Source organism: Lonchura striata, chromosome 4 (genome assembly GCF_046129695.1).
Source record: "Lonchura striata isolate bLonStr1 chromosome 4, bLonStr1.mat, whole genome shotgun sequence".
Lineage (NCBI taxonomy): Eukaryota > Metazoa > Chordata > Aves > Passeriformes > Estrildidae > Lonchura > Lonchura striata.
Window position 1 is genome coordinate 72040093 of NC_134606.1, and position 15709 is coordinate 72055801.

The 15709-nt window shown below is 62.4% G+C and overlaps 2 protein-coding genes across 3 annotated transcripts; one reads left to right on the top strand and one right to left on the bottom strand.

Annotated features, from left to right (window-relative positions):
* The first annotated feature begins 39 nt into the window (after positions 1-39).
* BTC (betacellulin) lies at positions 40-4191 on the top strand. Its single transcript, XM_077782594.1, has 6 exons — positions 40-112; positions 2858-2953; positions 3197-3314; positions 3454-3600; positions 3887-3994; positions 4087-4191. Exons 1-5 carry the CDS (start codon positions 40-42, stop codon positions 3990-3992), a joined length of 540 nt encoding a protein of 179 aa, XP_077638720.1. The 3' UTR covers positions 3993-3994; positions 4087-4191.
* Positions 4192-7537: 3346 nt separating this feature from the next.
* Positions 7538-13137, bottom strand: GC (GC vitamin D binding protein). 2 transcript variants are annotated; one of them, XM_021531572.2, is made up of 12 exons: positions 13012-13137; positions 11862-11931; positions 11284-11416; positions 10496-10707; positions 10162-10294; positions 9967-10061; positions 9073-9202; positions 8772-8974; positions 8365-8497; positions 8156-8253; positions 7849-7981; positions 7538-7758 (listed from the first exon to the last, which is right to left on the bottom strand). In XM_021531572.2, exons 1-12 carry the CDS (start codon positions 13118-13120, stop codon positions 7705-7707), a joined length of 1503 nt encoding a protein of 500 aa, XP_021387247.2. In that variant the 5' UTR covers positions 13121-13137; the 3' UTR covers positions 7538-7704. The 2 variants fall into 2 exon arrangements, with proteins under 2 accessions (XP_021387247.2, XP_077639198.1); XM_077783072.1 differs by lacking the exons at positions 7538-7758; positions 7849-7981 and having other exon boundaries at positions 8152-8253.
* Between the last annotated feature and the right edge of the window lie 2572 nt (positions 13138-15709).

Consider the following 15709-nt stretch of genomic DNA (forward strand, 5'->3'; position numbering starts at 1 on the left):
TGCCGGGCACCGGGCACCGGGCAGGCGGCGGCGGCGCGCATGGAGGCGGCGGCGGCCCCGGCCCCGGGCGGCGGCCCCGGTACCCTGCTGCTCTGCCTGGCCCTCGCCTCCGGTAAGCACGGGCGTCCCCCTGCCCCGCCACCTGCCCGGTCCCGGGATACCCAGCGGCTGGCAGGGCGTTCCTCCCTGTCCCGGCCCGGTGCTCCGCGTCCCTGCGCGGTGTCACCTCCACTGTCCCAGCCCGGTGTCACCCCTGCCCCGGCACCGTCCTCTCTCTAGTCCCGCTGCTTCTCGCTCCCAGGCTGATGATCCTGCACCTGCCTCCCGCTCCCATCCCGGTGCTCCCCCGTGCCTGTCCTGGTGCTGGCCCATCCCATCCCGCTGCTCCCCGGCTCCCGTTCTGCTGGACCCTTGTGTTCCCCCCTCTCACACCCCGTCCTGACGCTGGCCCTGTCCCATCCATCACTGTTCATCCTGGTGTTTCTCCAGCCCCAGCCCAGAGACTCCCTGTGCCCCCCTGGACAGTCCCATCCCATCCCAGCCTTTCCTTTGCCCAGCACTGTCCCTGGGCTCCCTCTGTGCCCCCAGGTCCCATCCTGGAACTCCCCACCGTTCCAATCCAGTGCTCCCCTGCCTCTGAATCCCTGAATGCCTTGGGGCCAGCCTGGGGGCCAGGATGTCCTGGCTGGATCCTGGAGCAGGACCGGGATGCTTTTACCACCTGTTGAAGGGACGCTGCTGATGGGTGCCTGAGTACCCACGGCCGTCCTTGGCAGCGCCGGGAGTGTGGGATGCCGGGGGCAGGGGGGCCAGTACCTATCCAGCAAGTGTGTGAGCACTCATTCCCATGTTAGTTCCTAAGATTTTTGGGAAGCAGGCAGCTGCAGACAGGTGTCTGCTGATGGTTGCCAGGAAATAACCACAGACAGGCTGGACAGCTGAGACCCTCCCTGGCAGAGAGTGCCTGCACTGGGATTTCAGGGGAGCTTTTCTCTCTGCAGGGAGCAGCTTGGGTTTGGCCCTTTGGCAGGGCTGGTGACAGCACTTGGCAAAACCTGCCAAACCTGTGCTGGCAGGAGCAGAGCAAGAGTAGCCGACCTGTTTTGGGGCTGGTGTGTCCCCTCAGAGCTCAGTCATGCCCTGGGTGGTTGCTCCCCTACGGTTTGGGCTTTCCTGGGAGAGCAAGGCGGTGTTAGGAGCAAAATAATCCAGTGTTTGGGATACTTTCCTGGGTTATCTCCGGCTGCTCAGGAAAGGCTGCAGCCCGAGATAGTGGAGCCAGTCTCGCCGTGCATCAGGGAGGTGAGGGAGTTTGCACCTGCAGCCTCTGGGTGCCGCGATGCGGCCGCGGGTGGGCACAGCCCCCTCCCTCCGGGGCTGGCACTGCCACCAGGGCGGTCCTGCCAAGGGGCTGCCAGCCCGGAGGATGCCAGAACTCGGCATCTGCTTGCAATAAGGGTGGGGAGCGCAGCTTGGTGGGGATCTTTCCATGTCGAGCTGTGAACTCGGTCACCGCGAGTGAAGTCAGCCTCCCTCCCTCCCTGTCCCGCCGCATGCCCACGCCGCCCACAGCTGGATCCCGGGGTGCAGCCGCCCCATGGCTCATCCCTGGCTCCCGCCAGGCAGCTCCCACCCTGCGGCTGGCCCGGGCGGGGCGGTGGGCTCCCTTTCCTCCCCGCCGGGCTCTCTCGGGGCGCTGTCACCCGCAGCGCGCCGGCAGCGCCGTGCTGGCTATATATAGCCAGGAGGGACGTGTGTGCCGGGAATGTCCCCGCCGTGGCACGGGGGGGGGACTCCGGAGGCTTGGCCGGGCATCTCCCACCGCTGTTTCCAAGGTGCCGGATGAGGAAACAGGGAGCGGGAGACGAGGCTGCCGGGATCCGGCTGCGCCAACTCTCCGGGACGCCTCCAAGTGCCCCCACGCGGGATGGCGACAGCCCCGCCTCGGCGGGCCACCTCCTCGGGAGCCACCCGGGCTCCTGCCCCGTCAGGCAGGACCTGTCCCCGCTCTCCGGGTGCCACCTCGGCGGGTGAAGCCCTGGGGAGGGCCGGGCGGGGAGCGGGGCCGTGCTGAGTCAGTGCTGGTATGCCAGCGATCCGGTTACCGCCGCTCCGACGCGCCCGCCCCGGCCGCCTCTCGGTTTCAGCCCGGGGCCGCGGGGAGACGGCGGTGGCCCCTTTCCCCTTTCCCAGGTTGTGCGGGGCTCCAGGGAGACCTCGGAGCACCTTGCGGTGCCTAAAGGGGCTCCAAGGGAACTGCAGAGGCGCTTGTCGCAAGGGCACGGAGTGACAGGACAAAGGGGAACGGCTCCGCACTGACAAAGGGCAGGTTTAGATTAGATACTGGGAAGGAATTCTTCCCAGGCTGAGGAGGGTGGGGAGGCCTTGGCACAGGTTGCCCAGAGAAGCTGTGGCTGCTCCATCCCTGGGAGCGTCCTAGGCCAGGTTGGACAGGGCTTGAACCAACCTGGGCTAATGGAAGTTGTCCCTGCCCGTGGCAGCAGAGTTGGAACGAGACGAACTTGGCAGTCCCTTGCAGGCCAAGCCAATCAATGATTCCATGAGTCCGGATCTCTCTGGGCATCCCTCCCTGCATCCTCCCCGGGCAGAGGAGCAGCTGGCTGGGCTGTGTGGTCCAAAAAGCCACCCTGCTGGCTCCCAGACCTCCGTGCCGGGGCGTTGCTGGGTGGAGGCAGCAGGCGGGGACCGGCTTCCCCTTCTCCCGGCCCTGGGGAAAAGCTGATGCTGCCGGCGCAGGGGGGCCGTGGGCGCAGCTGCAGAGCCCGCTGCCAGCGCCCCCCCCGTGGCTGTGGGGGGTGCCGGGGTTCCCCTCTGAGCTGCCTCCGCCGCCTTCCAGGCTTGGCGTGCTTCGGCTGCGTGGGCGCCGACACCAACGCCACGGCCGGCCACGGCGCCGAGGGGCTGAGCTGCGGCACGGCCAAGGGATGCACAGGTGAGGGGGTGGTGTGGGGGTGCTGGGGGAAGCCGGAGGCCTTGGAAGGGAGCGGGGGAGCGGGCCAGGATGGCGGATGAGCAGGTGTTTTGTGTGGCACGGCTGGGCTGGGAAGCCAGGGGCGCCCAAGCCGACCGCGCTGGTTGCAGCCGGGCGGGCTCGGAGCTGCTGCGGGGATGCAGCGGCTCGGGGGTGCTGCTGCCTCTGGGCAGAACTGTCACCCCTCGTGCTTGTCACCCGCAGGGAACGGGACGCAGCTGCGGCGGCAGAGCCACTTCTCCCGGTGCCCGGAGGAGTACCAGCACTACTGTGTCAAAGGGAGGTGCCGCTTCCTCGTGGCCGAGGAGGCGCCGGCTTGTGTGTAAGTCACCCGCGGCGGGGACACGGCGGCACGGGGTGGGATGCTGTGCCCGTCCTCCCCGGGAGAGCGGCCTGAGGGGGGCACGGGCACCGTGGCAGCTTTTGGGACCGCCCCGTGCCTCCCCTGCGCCGCGGGGCAGGTGCGAGCGGGGCTACACCGGGGCTCGCTGCGAGAGGGTGGATCTGTTCTACCTGCGAGGGGACCAGGGCCAGATCGTCATCATCTCCCTCATCGTCGCCATCGTCGCCCTCATCATCCTCGTCGTCGGCATCTGCCTCTGCAGCCAGTACGTGGGGGAATGGGGTGGGAAGGGAAAGGGAAGAGGGAGCAAATCCTGCCTGGCTCCCTTGGCTCCAGGCAGGTTGAACTGGGGCTGCCCCAGGTCGCTGGGACATGCTCCTGCAGGTGTTGGGAGGTGCCTGGGACATTCTTTTGGGGCTGGAAAGCAGGTGTGAAGATCCACGTGGATCTTCTGCAGGGTAAAAGCCGAGGGAGAGGAAGGAGCATCACTGCCATGCCCCCTTCTGCCTCGTTTTGTTTGTTTGTTTTTTATTATTTTCCACCCTGTCAAGCCACTGTCGGAGGCAGCGTAGGAAGAGAAAGGCAGAAGAGATGGAAACGTTAAACAAGGACAGACCTTCCAGAAGTGAAGATGTGCGGGAAACGGGCATCGCGTGAAGGTGCAGGGGAGCGGGGGGACGACCGAGCCGGTGTGACCGGAGCCCCGCATTGGCGTGGGTGCCGAGGCCGACGGGATCTGCTTTCTCCACAGGAGCTCCCGGTACCTGCGGGCGGGTCCCGGACGGCGGCAGCGGCTGGCTCCATGGGCGAGGGCTCAAACGTGCGGCGGCTTGAATAAAGGGGTGGCGGAAAGGTGTCCCCGTGTCGCCAATGTCCTTGCGGGCGCGGGGGCCGCTGCCGGCGGGGGCTGCGCTGCCGCGCCGCGGCCGCCAGACGGCGACACTGCGCCGGGGCGGGGCGGCCCGCCTGCAATGCCCGCGCTGGCCACGCGAGGGCGCCACAACCGCGGCGCCTCCGCCCCGGTCCCGGTCCCGGTCCCGGTCCAAGGGGCTCTGCCGGGCTCGGGTCCCGTTCCGAGCGGCCTGGGAGCCGTGCTGGAGCTGCTCCCATTGCAGCCGCGCCTCTCCGCAGGGACCGAGCCGAGCTCAGCGTCCCCGGGCGCCCTCCCGGTTCCCGACGGCCGGCGGGAGAGGGGAGGGACAGGGTGAGGGAAAGCGGGAAAAGCGGTGGAAAACAGGTGAGAACCGGGGCAGAACCGGGTGAACCGAGGCCGTTGGCTCCCGTCGCCCCCGCGCTGAGGGCTCTGGTGGCTGGAGTTGCGGCGTAGAGCCTGCCCGGGCCGGTGCGGGACACGCCGCGGGTCCCGTGGCTCTGGCAGTGGGTTTGGCTCGGACCCTCTGCGGGGGGACAGCATCAGCTTCCCGGGATGGGGCCGGGTGTCCCTGCTGCCTCCCACGCGCGACGTGGGGACGCGGTGGAGCCGCGGGACCCCGGCAGCTCCCGATCCCCGGCCCGGTGACCGGCCCCAGGGGCTCTGCATTGCCGCGTCCCCCCGAGACCGGGAGCGGGTGGGGCTGGAGTCCCCGGGAGAGCCGGTGACCCTCCCGGCCCCGGGCTCGGTTCTCCCGGCACGGGCACCGGCTGGGTTCCTCCGCCCGAGCAGGACAGACCCTTCCAGCCTGGCACGGCTTTGCCACGGACGGGATGCGCCCTAACTGGTGAGTGTGGGAGCAGCTGCTGGGCAAACTGGTTTGCACTGGGAGCCCTTTGCTCCTGCCTGGGCCCAGCCTGGGAGCTGGAGCTGGCAGCAGCAGGGGCTTGGGGGTGGCTCTGGGGCTGTGTAAAGCCCCGCCGTGACTGAAAACCTTCTTTTTCAGATCCAAGCGTGCCATGGTGAGAGCCGAGGCCACCCCGGGGATCTGCACCGGTTCCTGCAGCCCCTCCTGCCCGGTGAGATGGTGATTCCAGCTGGATACGGGGGGCCTGTGGCCACCCTGGTGGTGCCAGTCCCTCGGGAATGTTGGTGCCCAAGCGATGCCACCTGGCTGTGCCAAAGGGTGCGGAAGGCTCATCCCAGTGCCCAGGCAAGGGGATATTTTTTGAGCTCCTATTTCACCTGGGTGCAGGAGGGGGAAGTGGATTCTTCATTGCACACAGCTGCTGGGAGCCCTGGTGTGAGCTGAGTGGCACCAGCAGCACCTGTGAGCTGATCCCCCCTCTATAAATGCTGCTGGTCCCCAGGCTTTGCTGGGCCTGCCTGGGGGAGTGGAACCAAGAGAAAAAAAATCCTTGCTGCTTCCTTGGGGATGTGCTGTACACAGTCTGGGAGACAAATAAAACGAAAAGGAGGTATGAGCCTTTTTCCTGTCTGTTTTTTGGGTGGGTGGAGTTGATGGCTGGGATGCTGCAGGCCCACAAGGGCTGGGAAAAGCAGGCACTGGGAAATCAGCGGCCCTGCAGGTCTCAGAGGTGGATAAACCACTTTCAGTCTTTTTATGATGCTTCATGGAGCAGTGGCCAGGAGAATGTTGGAGCTGCTCTATTCAGCGCTGGGTTTTCAGTGCTTTAAGTGATTCTCACTGGGATTTTCCCATGGCAGCCCTACATGCCCTGGTTGTAAGGAGGTGATGCTGCCCTGGATGCCACCCCAGAGCTCCTGCACTGCCAGGGAATTGCTGCTTTAGCCTGATGAATTCCTGGGGAGTGGACAGACCAGACAGGAGGTGGTGTACTGAGCACCAAGACTGGGGATTTTATAAAAACCCCAAAAATAAACCCACACAACTAAGTCAGGAACTTTGCTGCTTCCTTTACATTTTTGGGAATGGGTTAGAGAGGTGGTGGGATGAAAAGGCAGGAGGTGGATCCCCCTTGTGTGTGTCTGAGGGCAGGAGGAATGAGAGCTGGAAAATAAAATTACTACCAAAAAAAAAAAAAACCCAAACAAAAAAAAAACAACCCAAACAAAAATCCCAAATAAAAATCCCAGGTACAACAGAGAGCAGAAAAGCCAACTGGTTTATGCCCAGGCTGGCAAGGACTGGATGATATCCCTGGGGAGGTGATGCTGGCAGGCATCAGGCAGAAGCAGCCTGAACTTTCCAAGGAAATCTGCTGCTTTTAGCAGGAGGATTATGATTTGTGTTGTTTTGAACAGCAGCTGAGTATTTTTGGGTGGCTTTTCCCCCCATAAGCAGTGATGGTGTCACCTGGCAGAGATGTCCTCAGCTGGCTTAATGGCACCTCTCCAGTTTTCCTTGGAATCCCAAAAGGTCACTGTAATTGATAACCCATACTTTGTGCATCTGGGATGTGAAGGATGCAAACCTGAGCACAGGAATGAGCTGTGGGTCACTCACCCCAACAGAACAAGGTGAACTTATAAATTAGAAATAATTAGAAAAATTTGGAAAATAAATGCCAAAGGCAGGCTGTGACATGAAGGGGGTGGGTGGATCCCAGTGCCTTGGCATCAGCAGGTCCAGCCCCAGGTCGGTGGGATCTTTGGGGAAAGAAATAGAAACCAAAACCAAACAAAAACCAATTTGTCCTTTCTCTCCAGTTCTGTACCCCACAACAAGAGGGGCTGTGGCAGGAGATGGACAGGCATTGTGCCAGCCCAATCCACCTTATTTCTCACACTACAGGGAAACTCAGCAGTGATCCAGGAGCTGCCAGTGCTCCCCAGAAAAGGGACAAGCTGGCTTGAACAGGGAGTTCTTGTCTTTGGCTCTGTTTTATCGTTCTGGTTCATCTCTGCACACCCAGGTGTCCTCGTGTGCTTCCCTTGCTGCGTTTGTTGTACACAAAGCTGCCACATCTGGGCTCGGGGGATTTTCCTGTGGTTTTCTGGGCTGGCTTTGTCATCCTCCTGCATCCCAGACAGGGGCTTCTTCACCTGCAGCACCCCCAAAGCCTCACCTGTGCTGGGGAGGGCTCACCTGGGCAGGGAGGCAGCCGGGGGTGCCCAGGGTGCTCTTCTCAGGTGCTGGGGGTGTTGCTTCTAGGTAGTAACCCAAATACCCACAGACTGATGTCTCTGGGGGCATTTTATGAGTCTTTTCCCTGGTTTTGCTTCGTTTTTTAGAACTTTATCTCCCAGGATCGGGGCTGGGACCTCTTCCTGCCCGCGGAGGTGAAGCTGCGCTCCTCTCCCACCCTCCCCACCGCCCCGAGGGTGCGCAAAGCCCTTCCAGCAGCACTGCAGGGCGCTCTGCTTGTCTTTATTTCGGCTGCAGGAATACAAGGCGTGGGCTCGGCGACCTCCTGCTGCCCAGCATCCCGACGCTCCCATCCCAATACTGCGCCATCGCGGAGCTCCTCCTCGTGGTCCCCCCTCCATCCGTGCGCGCCTGGAGAAGCCGGGCCGCTATCCCAGCAGGCAGGACTCCTCCTTGCACAGCTCTGCCAGCTCCCAGCTCACCTGGGAAAGGAGGGAAGAGCCGAGGGGCAGCCCCGGAGCGGGGTCTGGCCCCGCAGCGGCGCGGGAGGGAAGGAGAGGCCGCGGCGGTACCTGGGGAGCGCAGAGGAGCGGGGGAGCGTCCGGCAGGCAGCAGCTGGAGGCGAAGGAGGCTCGCTGCTCCAGGAGCTGCTCCAGCTGCGCCGGGCTGGCCTCGGGCCGGGCCCGGGTCAGGCTGTCCCGCAGCCTGCGGCGAGGGGAGCGCGGTCACAGCGGGAACCTCCGGAGCCCCGCGGCTGCTGGCCGGGAGGGATGCACGCGTGGGCGCATCCCGTTTGTGCGCCCTCGGCGTCGTGGGGGAATTCCGATCGCAGCCGCTGAGCCGGGTGGGTGTTTCGTGGGGGAAAAGGTAAAGGCTCACCTCTTCTTGAACTCGAGGAAAGGCAGCTTGTTGTACTGCCCGCAGAGCTGGTTGGCCCTTTCCAGGAAGGGGAGCAGCTCCTCTTCTATCCGCTTGCGCTGGGGGCAGAAGGTGGGAATTAGGAGGATGGGAAAAGCCTCTGCGGGGATTTGGGGAGCACCGGGATGAGGGGGAACAGGATGAGCCCCCAGAGCCCCCACACTACTCACCTTGCTGTCCAAACAGGCAGAGGGGTCCTTGGAGGAGCAGCATTCCCCCCGAAGTTTCTCGGAGGAGTCGTAGAGCTTGGCGAGGACGGCGTCAGGGAGGCTGGGGTGCCTCCGTGCCAGCTCAAACAGGAACCTGGAGCGGGAAATGAGTGCTCAGGCAAGTCTCACTTCGGGTGCTGCTCACTACGGGATGGGGCCCGTTTTTGGCATCTTTGTGCAGCCCCTGGGGCTGCCTGGTGGCACAAATTCCCCTGAGGGAATTGATGATGTTCCCCTGGTTATCCCCATAAGAACCCAAGCACGTAACAGGGTCAGGAACTGGTTGGACTCGATGATTTTAGGGATCTTTTCCAACTTAAGTGGTTCTGTTCCATGCCTGCACCCTGGCTGCCGTGGCTGCCACTCACCTGGTGGCATGGAGAGCCCCCTCCTTGGCACACAGCTCCTTGTTGGTGGGCTCTGGTGCCTCTGGCAGCTTGGGAGCCGGCGCTGGGAGCATGGCCAGGATGCAGAAATGGTTTTCCATCAGGTTTTTGCCCTTGCAGCAGTCGGCGAAGCGCCCGTCCCGAGCCGACAGCGTGGTGCAGACTTTGGCCGTGTGCTCCAAGAGCTGCAGAGAGCCAGCAGGGCATGTGCAGGTGCCCTCAGCTCCCTGAGCTCCTGCTGGGACTCGGGAGCAGCTTCGGGCTGGGCTCAGCCCCCCCCTACCTTCTTCTGCATGCAGTCCTCGGCCAGCGAGTCGCAGCACTGGGAAGACACCTCGGCAGCGTCTTCGGCCAGGGGGAGAAGGTCCTCGAAGGAAGCAGTGGGAACCTTCTGAGCCAGCGAGGCCAGGTAGCTGGGGAGCACAGGGTGTGTGGGGCTAGGGGGGCTGGGATCCCCTTCCCAGGAAACAGCTCCGAGCCCGGGGGAGGGAGGGAGGGGATGGGGAGGGCATGGGGAGGGCAGGGCTTGCTCTGCCCCTGTGCTGTGCCTGGAGTGGCTCCAGGGTTTTACACCAGAAGTAAAGCCTGTATTTCTGAATGCTGTCTGCTAACAGGATCTGCAGCTGGAGGGAGGAATCCTCCCCCAACCTGGCTCCTGTTCCAGGATGGAGAGGCCTGTAGGGAGCGCTGGGCTCCAGGATGGTTTGGGTGAACAGAGATGAGAGATCTCTGCAGGCTGCTCTTGGGGTATCAGGTTTATTAGGGATGGAGAAAGGTCCTGCCTGGAGCTGCCAGATGCAGCACGTGGCGAGGCTTGAGGGGATGGGGAGGGGAGAGACAAGAGGATGCTCTAGGAGAGGGGAAGTTCCAAGAGGAGGGGAAGTTCCAAAAGAGCATGTGGCCCCTCGGAGCCCCTTATCAGGGGGCTTCAAGGTGGGCTGGAACAAGGCTCGGGCCAATGGGGTTACAGCACTTGATGTTTTAGGGGAGGGATACAGGTGCGGGGTGAACCGTACATTTTGGGGGCTGAGATGGAACAGACCACTCGACCCCTGGACCCATTCGTAGGCAAGGGCATTGTCCAGCTAGCAGGGAGGACTGTTCTCATCCTGGCTGTATTATTTATGAATAATTATATTTATCCATCCTTCCCAACAGAGGCTCTTTCCCCCTGTACCTGAAGCTGACTTTGTCCTTCCCATATGCCGAGAAGCGGGAGCAAATCCTGTTTGATGTCAGGGTGAGGAGGGAGAGGGTTTTCCTCTCCAGTTTCTACAACAAAAAGAGAATGGGAATGGAAATTAGCACAGAGCTTGCCTGGCTCCCTGAGAAGTGAGGATGGGGCCGAGCCCAGAGCCCCAAAGGGTTTCACCTCCTTCAGGAAGCAGGCAGTGGGTGCAGGGGAGATGCAGCAGGTGGAGACCATGGAGAGGAAGGTCGTGGTGGAGCTCAGGAGCACAGGCAGGGGAGCCTGGCTGTAGCTGCTGGCGTACTCGTACAGAAACCTGCGGCAGAGATGGGATAAGGAGCCCCAGCGCCTCAGGATCAGGGGATCCAGAGCACAAGTGGGGTTTGGAGGCGTTCAGGTCATCCAGGGATGGGGAGCCCTCTCCAGCCACCACCCCAGGCTGCCAGCCCGTGGCACCGGCCGGTGCCGGCACCCAGCTGGGCTCGGCGGGCTGCTATCCCCCCCCGCCCCGGCTCACCGGTCGGCAAACTCCCGGGGGTCCCGCTGGAAGGCCTGGCAGAGCTCCCTGTCGGAGGGCTGCAGGTAGCGGGGCAGCGGCTGGGGCGGGTGCCGCAGGGCGGCCAGGCACAGCTTCCGCTCCAGCCCCTCGTGGGTGCAGCACTCGGCCGTGCCGGGATGCGCCGGGAAGGGCGAGTCCGCGCCGCAGGATTTGGCCGACAGCGCCGTGGACTGCAGGAGGGACAGGAGTGTTGGGAAGGATGGATAAATATAATTATTTGTAATAATACAGCCAGGATGAAAACAATCCTCCCTACTGGCTGGACAATACCCTTAGCTACAGATAGGTCCAAAAGTCATATGGACTGTTCCATCTCACCCCCCAAAATGTACAGGTCACCCCGCACCTGTATCCCCCCTCTGAAACATCAAATGTCTGTAACCCCATTGGCCCAAGTCTTGTTCCAGCCCACCTTGAAGCCCCCCGATAAGGGGCTCCGAGGGCCCAGATGCCCTCTTGGATCTTCCCCCCTCTTAGGACCTCCACCCTCTCCTAGAGCATCCTCTTGTCTCTCCCCTCTCCCATCCCCTCAAGCCCTGCCACGTGCTGCGTCTGGCAGCTCCAAGCAAGACCTTTCTCCATCCCTAATAAACCTGATATCCCAGGAGCAACCTTCAGAGATCTCTTGTCTCCATTCACCTGAACCATCCTGGAGCACAGCACTCCCTACACAGGAGGTTATGGCCACCCCATCCCATCCCGTTACCCGTTTTTGGGGTCTGATACCCGTTTTTGGTCAGTCTCACCCCAGCATCGTAGCAGGAGGGGTCAGCCCCATCGGTGCAGCACGTCTCGGCCAGGGAGACGATTTCTCGGACGAGGTGGCCGATCTCCTCGAAGGTGCCATTGGAATATTTCCGGCTGTTGGCAATGATGGTCCTGGGAGCAGGGAGCAAGCACAGGGAGAGCCAGGTGAGCCATTATCTTCAATCAAAAATCACATTACAGGACTGTTCTGCCCAAATGGGTTCAACAGTGTTGGCTGTGGTGCTGAGAGAAATAACAGCATATTCCTTGGAAAACAGCCAGGAAAGAACTGGAACAGCTTCCAGGCTGGGGGCTGCCCCTTACCGTGGCACTGACTGTGTGTCAGCTCTGTGAGAATTCTTAATTATTTAGCTACTTAATTGGTTTGGAGGAATTCAGCAATGAATCAAACTTTTCTCCTGCTAAAAGCAATCGGAGTCCAGGGGTTTGAATTGCATCTCCCCTTTTTGATGAATTGAATCCATCTGCCCTTTTCCAAGATTTTTATTTAGTGTTTTCTGCTCCTGGCTCAGGTGTCAGGCCTCCTGGGAGGGCACCAGCAGCAGGAGGTACCTACAGGGTTCGGAAGTTCTCCTTTCCCAGCATCTTGTACTCCTGGCAGACTTTCTCCCGGACATAAGCTTTCCCTGAAAGTGCAGGAGAAGGAGGAATTGTGAGTAGGGAACAAGGAATGCTCTGCCACCACAGAACATGCTGCTTTATTCACTTGGGGTTTGTTCATTTTCTTCACTCCATTACTTCTATTTCCAAGTAGGAGTTGGTGGTCCCTGGGGAGATGTTGGCTCAGCCAGTCTGGGAGAAGCATCCCTGGTATCCAGGCTGCTGGTCCAGCTTTGCAGCCAGGGAAAGGAGCAGGGAGAAAACCTTCTACAGGTAAATCATATGGCAGTTTTTGAGTATGGAATATGTGGGGCTGGATTTTCTGGCAGGGCCTGGAAACCATAAGGGCTGGGAACTCTGGGCCAGGTCCATGGAACAGCCAGCAGTGAAAACTTTCCCAGCAGTGCTGCCATCCCTGGAAAAACGGGATCGATTCACGGGACCAGACTTTGGCACCCGCAGGGTAAACAATGATACCGGTGTTTCCTGGGATTACAGCGTGGGGCAGGGTCACCTCCCAAAATCCAGGGGTTTGTGCCATGACCCTGAGGATCACATCACTCTGGGGGGAACAGAAGTGGAGGGTGAAGGCAGGGGGTTGCCAGAAAAGGGGAAGCCGTGGAAAAGGCAGGTCTCTTTCCTGGCAGGAATGTCGGCTCCCGGTCCCAACTTGTGGCATTTCTGTTCACTTTTATAAAGCCATGTGGGACAGGTAAGTTTTAGGTGTTTTTTGGCAGGTGGGGGATTCCCTGTGGAGCTGAGAAGGCAGCAAAGGATGGCAGAGCATTGTTTCCATCAAGGGGTGAGTTTTACAGAGGAATGGTGCTTGTCAGACGGGTCAGGAAATCCCATTTTCCTTTACAAAGAGAAGGAGCCAATCCCTGTGGCTCTGTCCTCTCCCCATCCCATCTCCTCCAGCATCGCCCCAAAGTGGCATCCTGGATCCCAAACCACCCTCCCACCCCTTCCCTTTCCTCTCTGGTCCTGCCCAGCGGTTTGGCTGCAGGCTGGGAGAGGGGAGGCCACCGAAAACCGCTGGAATGGAGGCCCCAGCCCCGTGCCCCTCATCCCAGGGGCTGGCAAAGCCCTGGGATCACCCCCCTTACCTCGGTGTAACGCCTGTGCAGCGGCCAAGAGAGGCAGCAGGGCCAGAGCTGCCCTCATGTTGGAGCTGGCTCTCCTCCTCCTGCTGGGAAGCAGCTCTGGGAATCCCATCCCGGAGTTTTTATGGAGGCAGTGTCAGCAGCTGGGAGAATGATTAATCCCAGAGGGCAAGCATCCTTGGCCTGCTATCTGGGGCCTGGGTGCCAGCTCCTCAGCAATCCAGCCGGTTTAAATCATTAACTTGGAAAAACAGGGATGGGTTTGAATTCAGTGCACCCCCAAAAGTGGAAAGTTCTGTGTGCTCGGGACAGTATCTGATCCCGAGGAAGGAGACACACTTTTTTTTGGGATGTCAGCACAACCCAACCTGCTGGTGCTGCTTGCAAATGCCGGCTGTCATCCTTGGAAGATCAGCTCCAGAGGGGTCTCCCTACAGTGCAGCTTTCTCTTTGTCCCTAGAAGAATGGCAATTCCACATCTATCATCTTCTAGGGTCCAAAGACAAGCTGAGGAAGAGGAGAAGATCCAGCTAAAGTGAATCCTCACTGGTCCTGCCTGGGTAATTGAGGAGAGGGAAGCAAATAGGGAGGGATGGAGATCCAACTACTGCAGAGAGAGCCCTGGCCCCCAAATCTGCCCAGCCTCTCCATGCACCCTGCACTCCCCTTGAGGCCAGATGTTCCCTCTCAGACCACATCCCCTGGGACAAAGACAGAGCTGGTTTTTATGGACTAATCCAGCTTTTTCTCCCAGACGTCTGTACTGACAGTGAGCTGCAGTTTGGGACCAAAGCCTGCCGATGCAGGAGATAACGATGTCCTGTTCTTGATGGTTTTATGTGTGCAGGGTGAAAATAAATAATTAGGAACTCATGGAATGGCCTCCTCTCCTGGATGAACCGTTCCAGTCAAGCTTTTATGTCACAACCAGTGGAGGTGGAGAAGACGGGGCCGGTGGGAGCCCCCGCGCCGGGTCCGCTCCTGGCCCCGGTTCCGCATCTGCACCGCGGAACCGCCGCCGCTGTCCCCGCCCGGCTCCCCGCCACCGGGACAGCGGCGGCAGCGGCAGACTCGGCCCCAAAGCTCGGCCCGGAGCGGCTCCTCCCGCCCGCGGCCGTCCCGGTCCCGATACCGATCCCGGTCCCGATACCGATCCCGGTCCCGATACCGATCCTGGTCCCGATACCAATCCCGGTCCCGGTGCCGCCTCCATCCTCCCGACGGGGGAGAGGCGGCAGCTCCCGGGACCCCCCGGCAGACCCAGCAGCGCTCGGTCCCCGCACCCCCGTCCCTGTCGCGGCCCCGCCGCAGCGCTCCGGGCTCCGAGCGGTGCCCGCCGGGAGCAGCCCCGGGGCCGGGGCTCGCACGGCGCCGAGCGGGGCTCCCGGGACAGCGGCGCGGCACCGAGCGGGGCCGAGCGGAGCTGGGGTGTGCCGGGGGTCCCGGGCCGTGCCGCCTCTCCCCCGTCGGGCCCGGGATCGGTCCCGGCCCGGGGTGGCCGCGGGGGCGCTGCCGGGGCCGGGATCGCGGCGCTTCCCGGGGCGGACCCGGAGCCGCCGCGGGGCCGGGACCCGCAGGGCGCCCCCTGGCGGACACGGAGCCGCCGCGGGGCCGGGACCCGCAGGGCGCCCCCTGGCGGACCCGCCGCGGGGCCGGGACCCGCAGGGCGCCCCCTGGCGGACACGGAGCGCGGCGCGCGCGCGGCGCCCCCGCGTGGCCGCGGGACAGCGCTGCGGGGGCGGGGCCAGGGAGGGGCGGGGCCGCACAGGTGTGAGGGGCGGGGCCGCGGCGCGCGTGCGCAGCTCGGGGCCGCACAGGTGTGACGGGCGGGGCCGGCACAGGTGCGCGCGGCTCCAGGGCGCCTGCGCGGGGCGGGGCCGAGGGCATTTAAACCCCGGAAGCCGCGGCAGGCGCCATTCGCGCCTCAGCTCTTGGAGGTGTCGGGTGCGGTCGGTGCGGGCTCCCAGGCGGGGCTCGGGTGAGGTCTTTCTCTCTCCTTGTGTCTACTTCTTCTGCTTTTCTCCCCTTCCACCTTTCTTCCTGTACCGCCCTCTCCCGTCTCCCCCCAGACGACCTGCTCCCTCTCTCCCCTCCCCTCCCTATCCCGCACCCCGACCATTCCCTGCCCCTCCCGCCTGCTCCCTCCTCACCCACTACCCAGCCTGACCCCCGCCTCTATTCCCGCTCTGTTCAGTCTTCCTGCTCCATCCTCACCCACTACCCAGCCTGACCCCCGCCTCTATTCCCGCTCTGTCCAGTCTTCCTGCTCCCTCCTCACCCACTACCCAGCCTGACCGCCGTCTCTTTTCCTGCTCTGTCCTTCCTGCCTGTCCCCTCTGCACCCCGGTATCCAACCTGGCTCTCCTGCTGTTCCCCTTCTATCTCCCTACCCTCCCCTGCTCCTCCTTTCTTCCCCTATCTCCCCTGAGCAAGTCCTTATGGCACCTCCGTGCCCTTTATCCCCTCTTTGACCCCTGTATGCTTCCTGTGTCCCCCTTATACTCCCTCTGTGTCCCCTGTCCCTTTCTGTGTCCCGCAGCCGCGGGGTTCGGGGTGCCGGATAATAAAGCCCCGAGGGCCGGAGCCGGCGCCCCTCGCGGGGATCCTCGCACAGGGGATCTGCGGGTTGCCCCACACACAGCACTGCCCTACACCGCCCATCACACTGGGGTCCCGGGGAGGGGGTGGGCCCCTCCTCTGG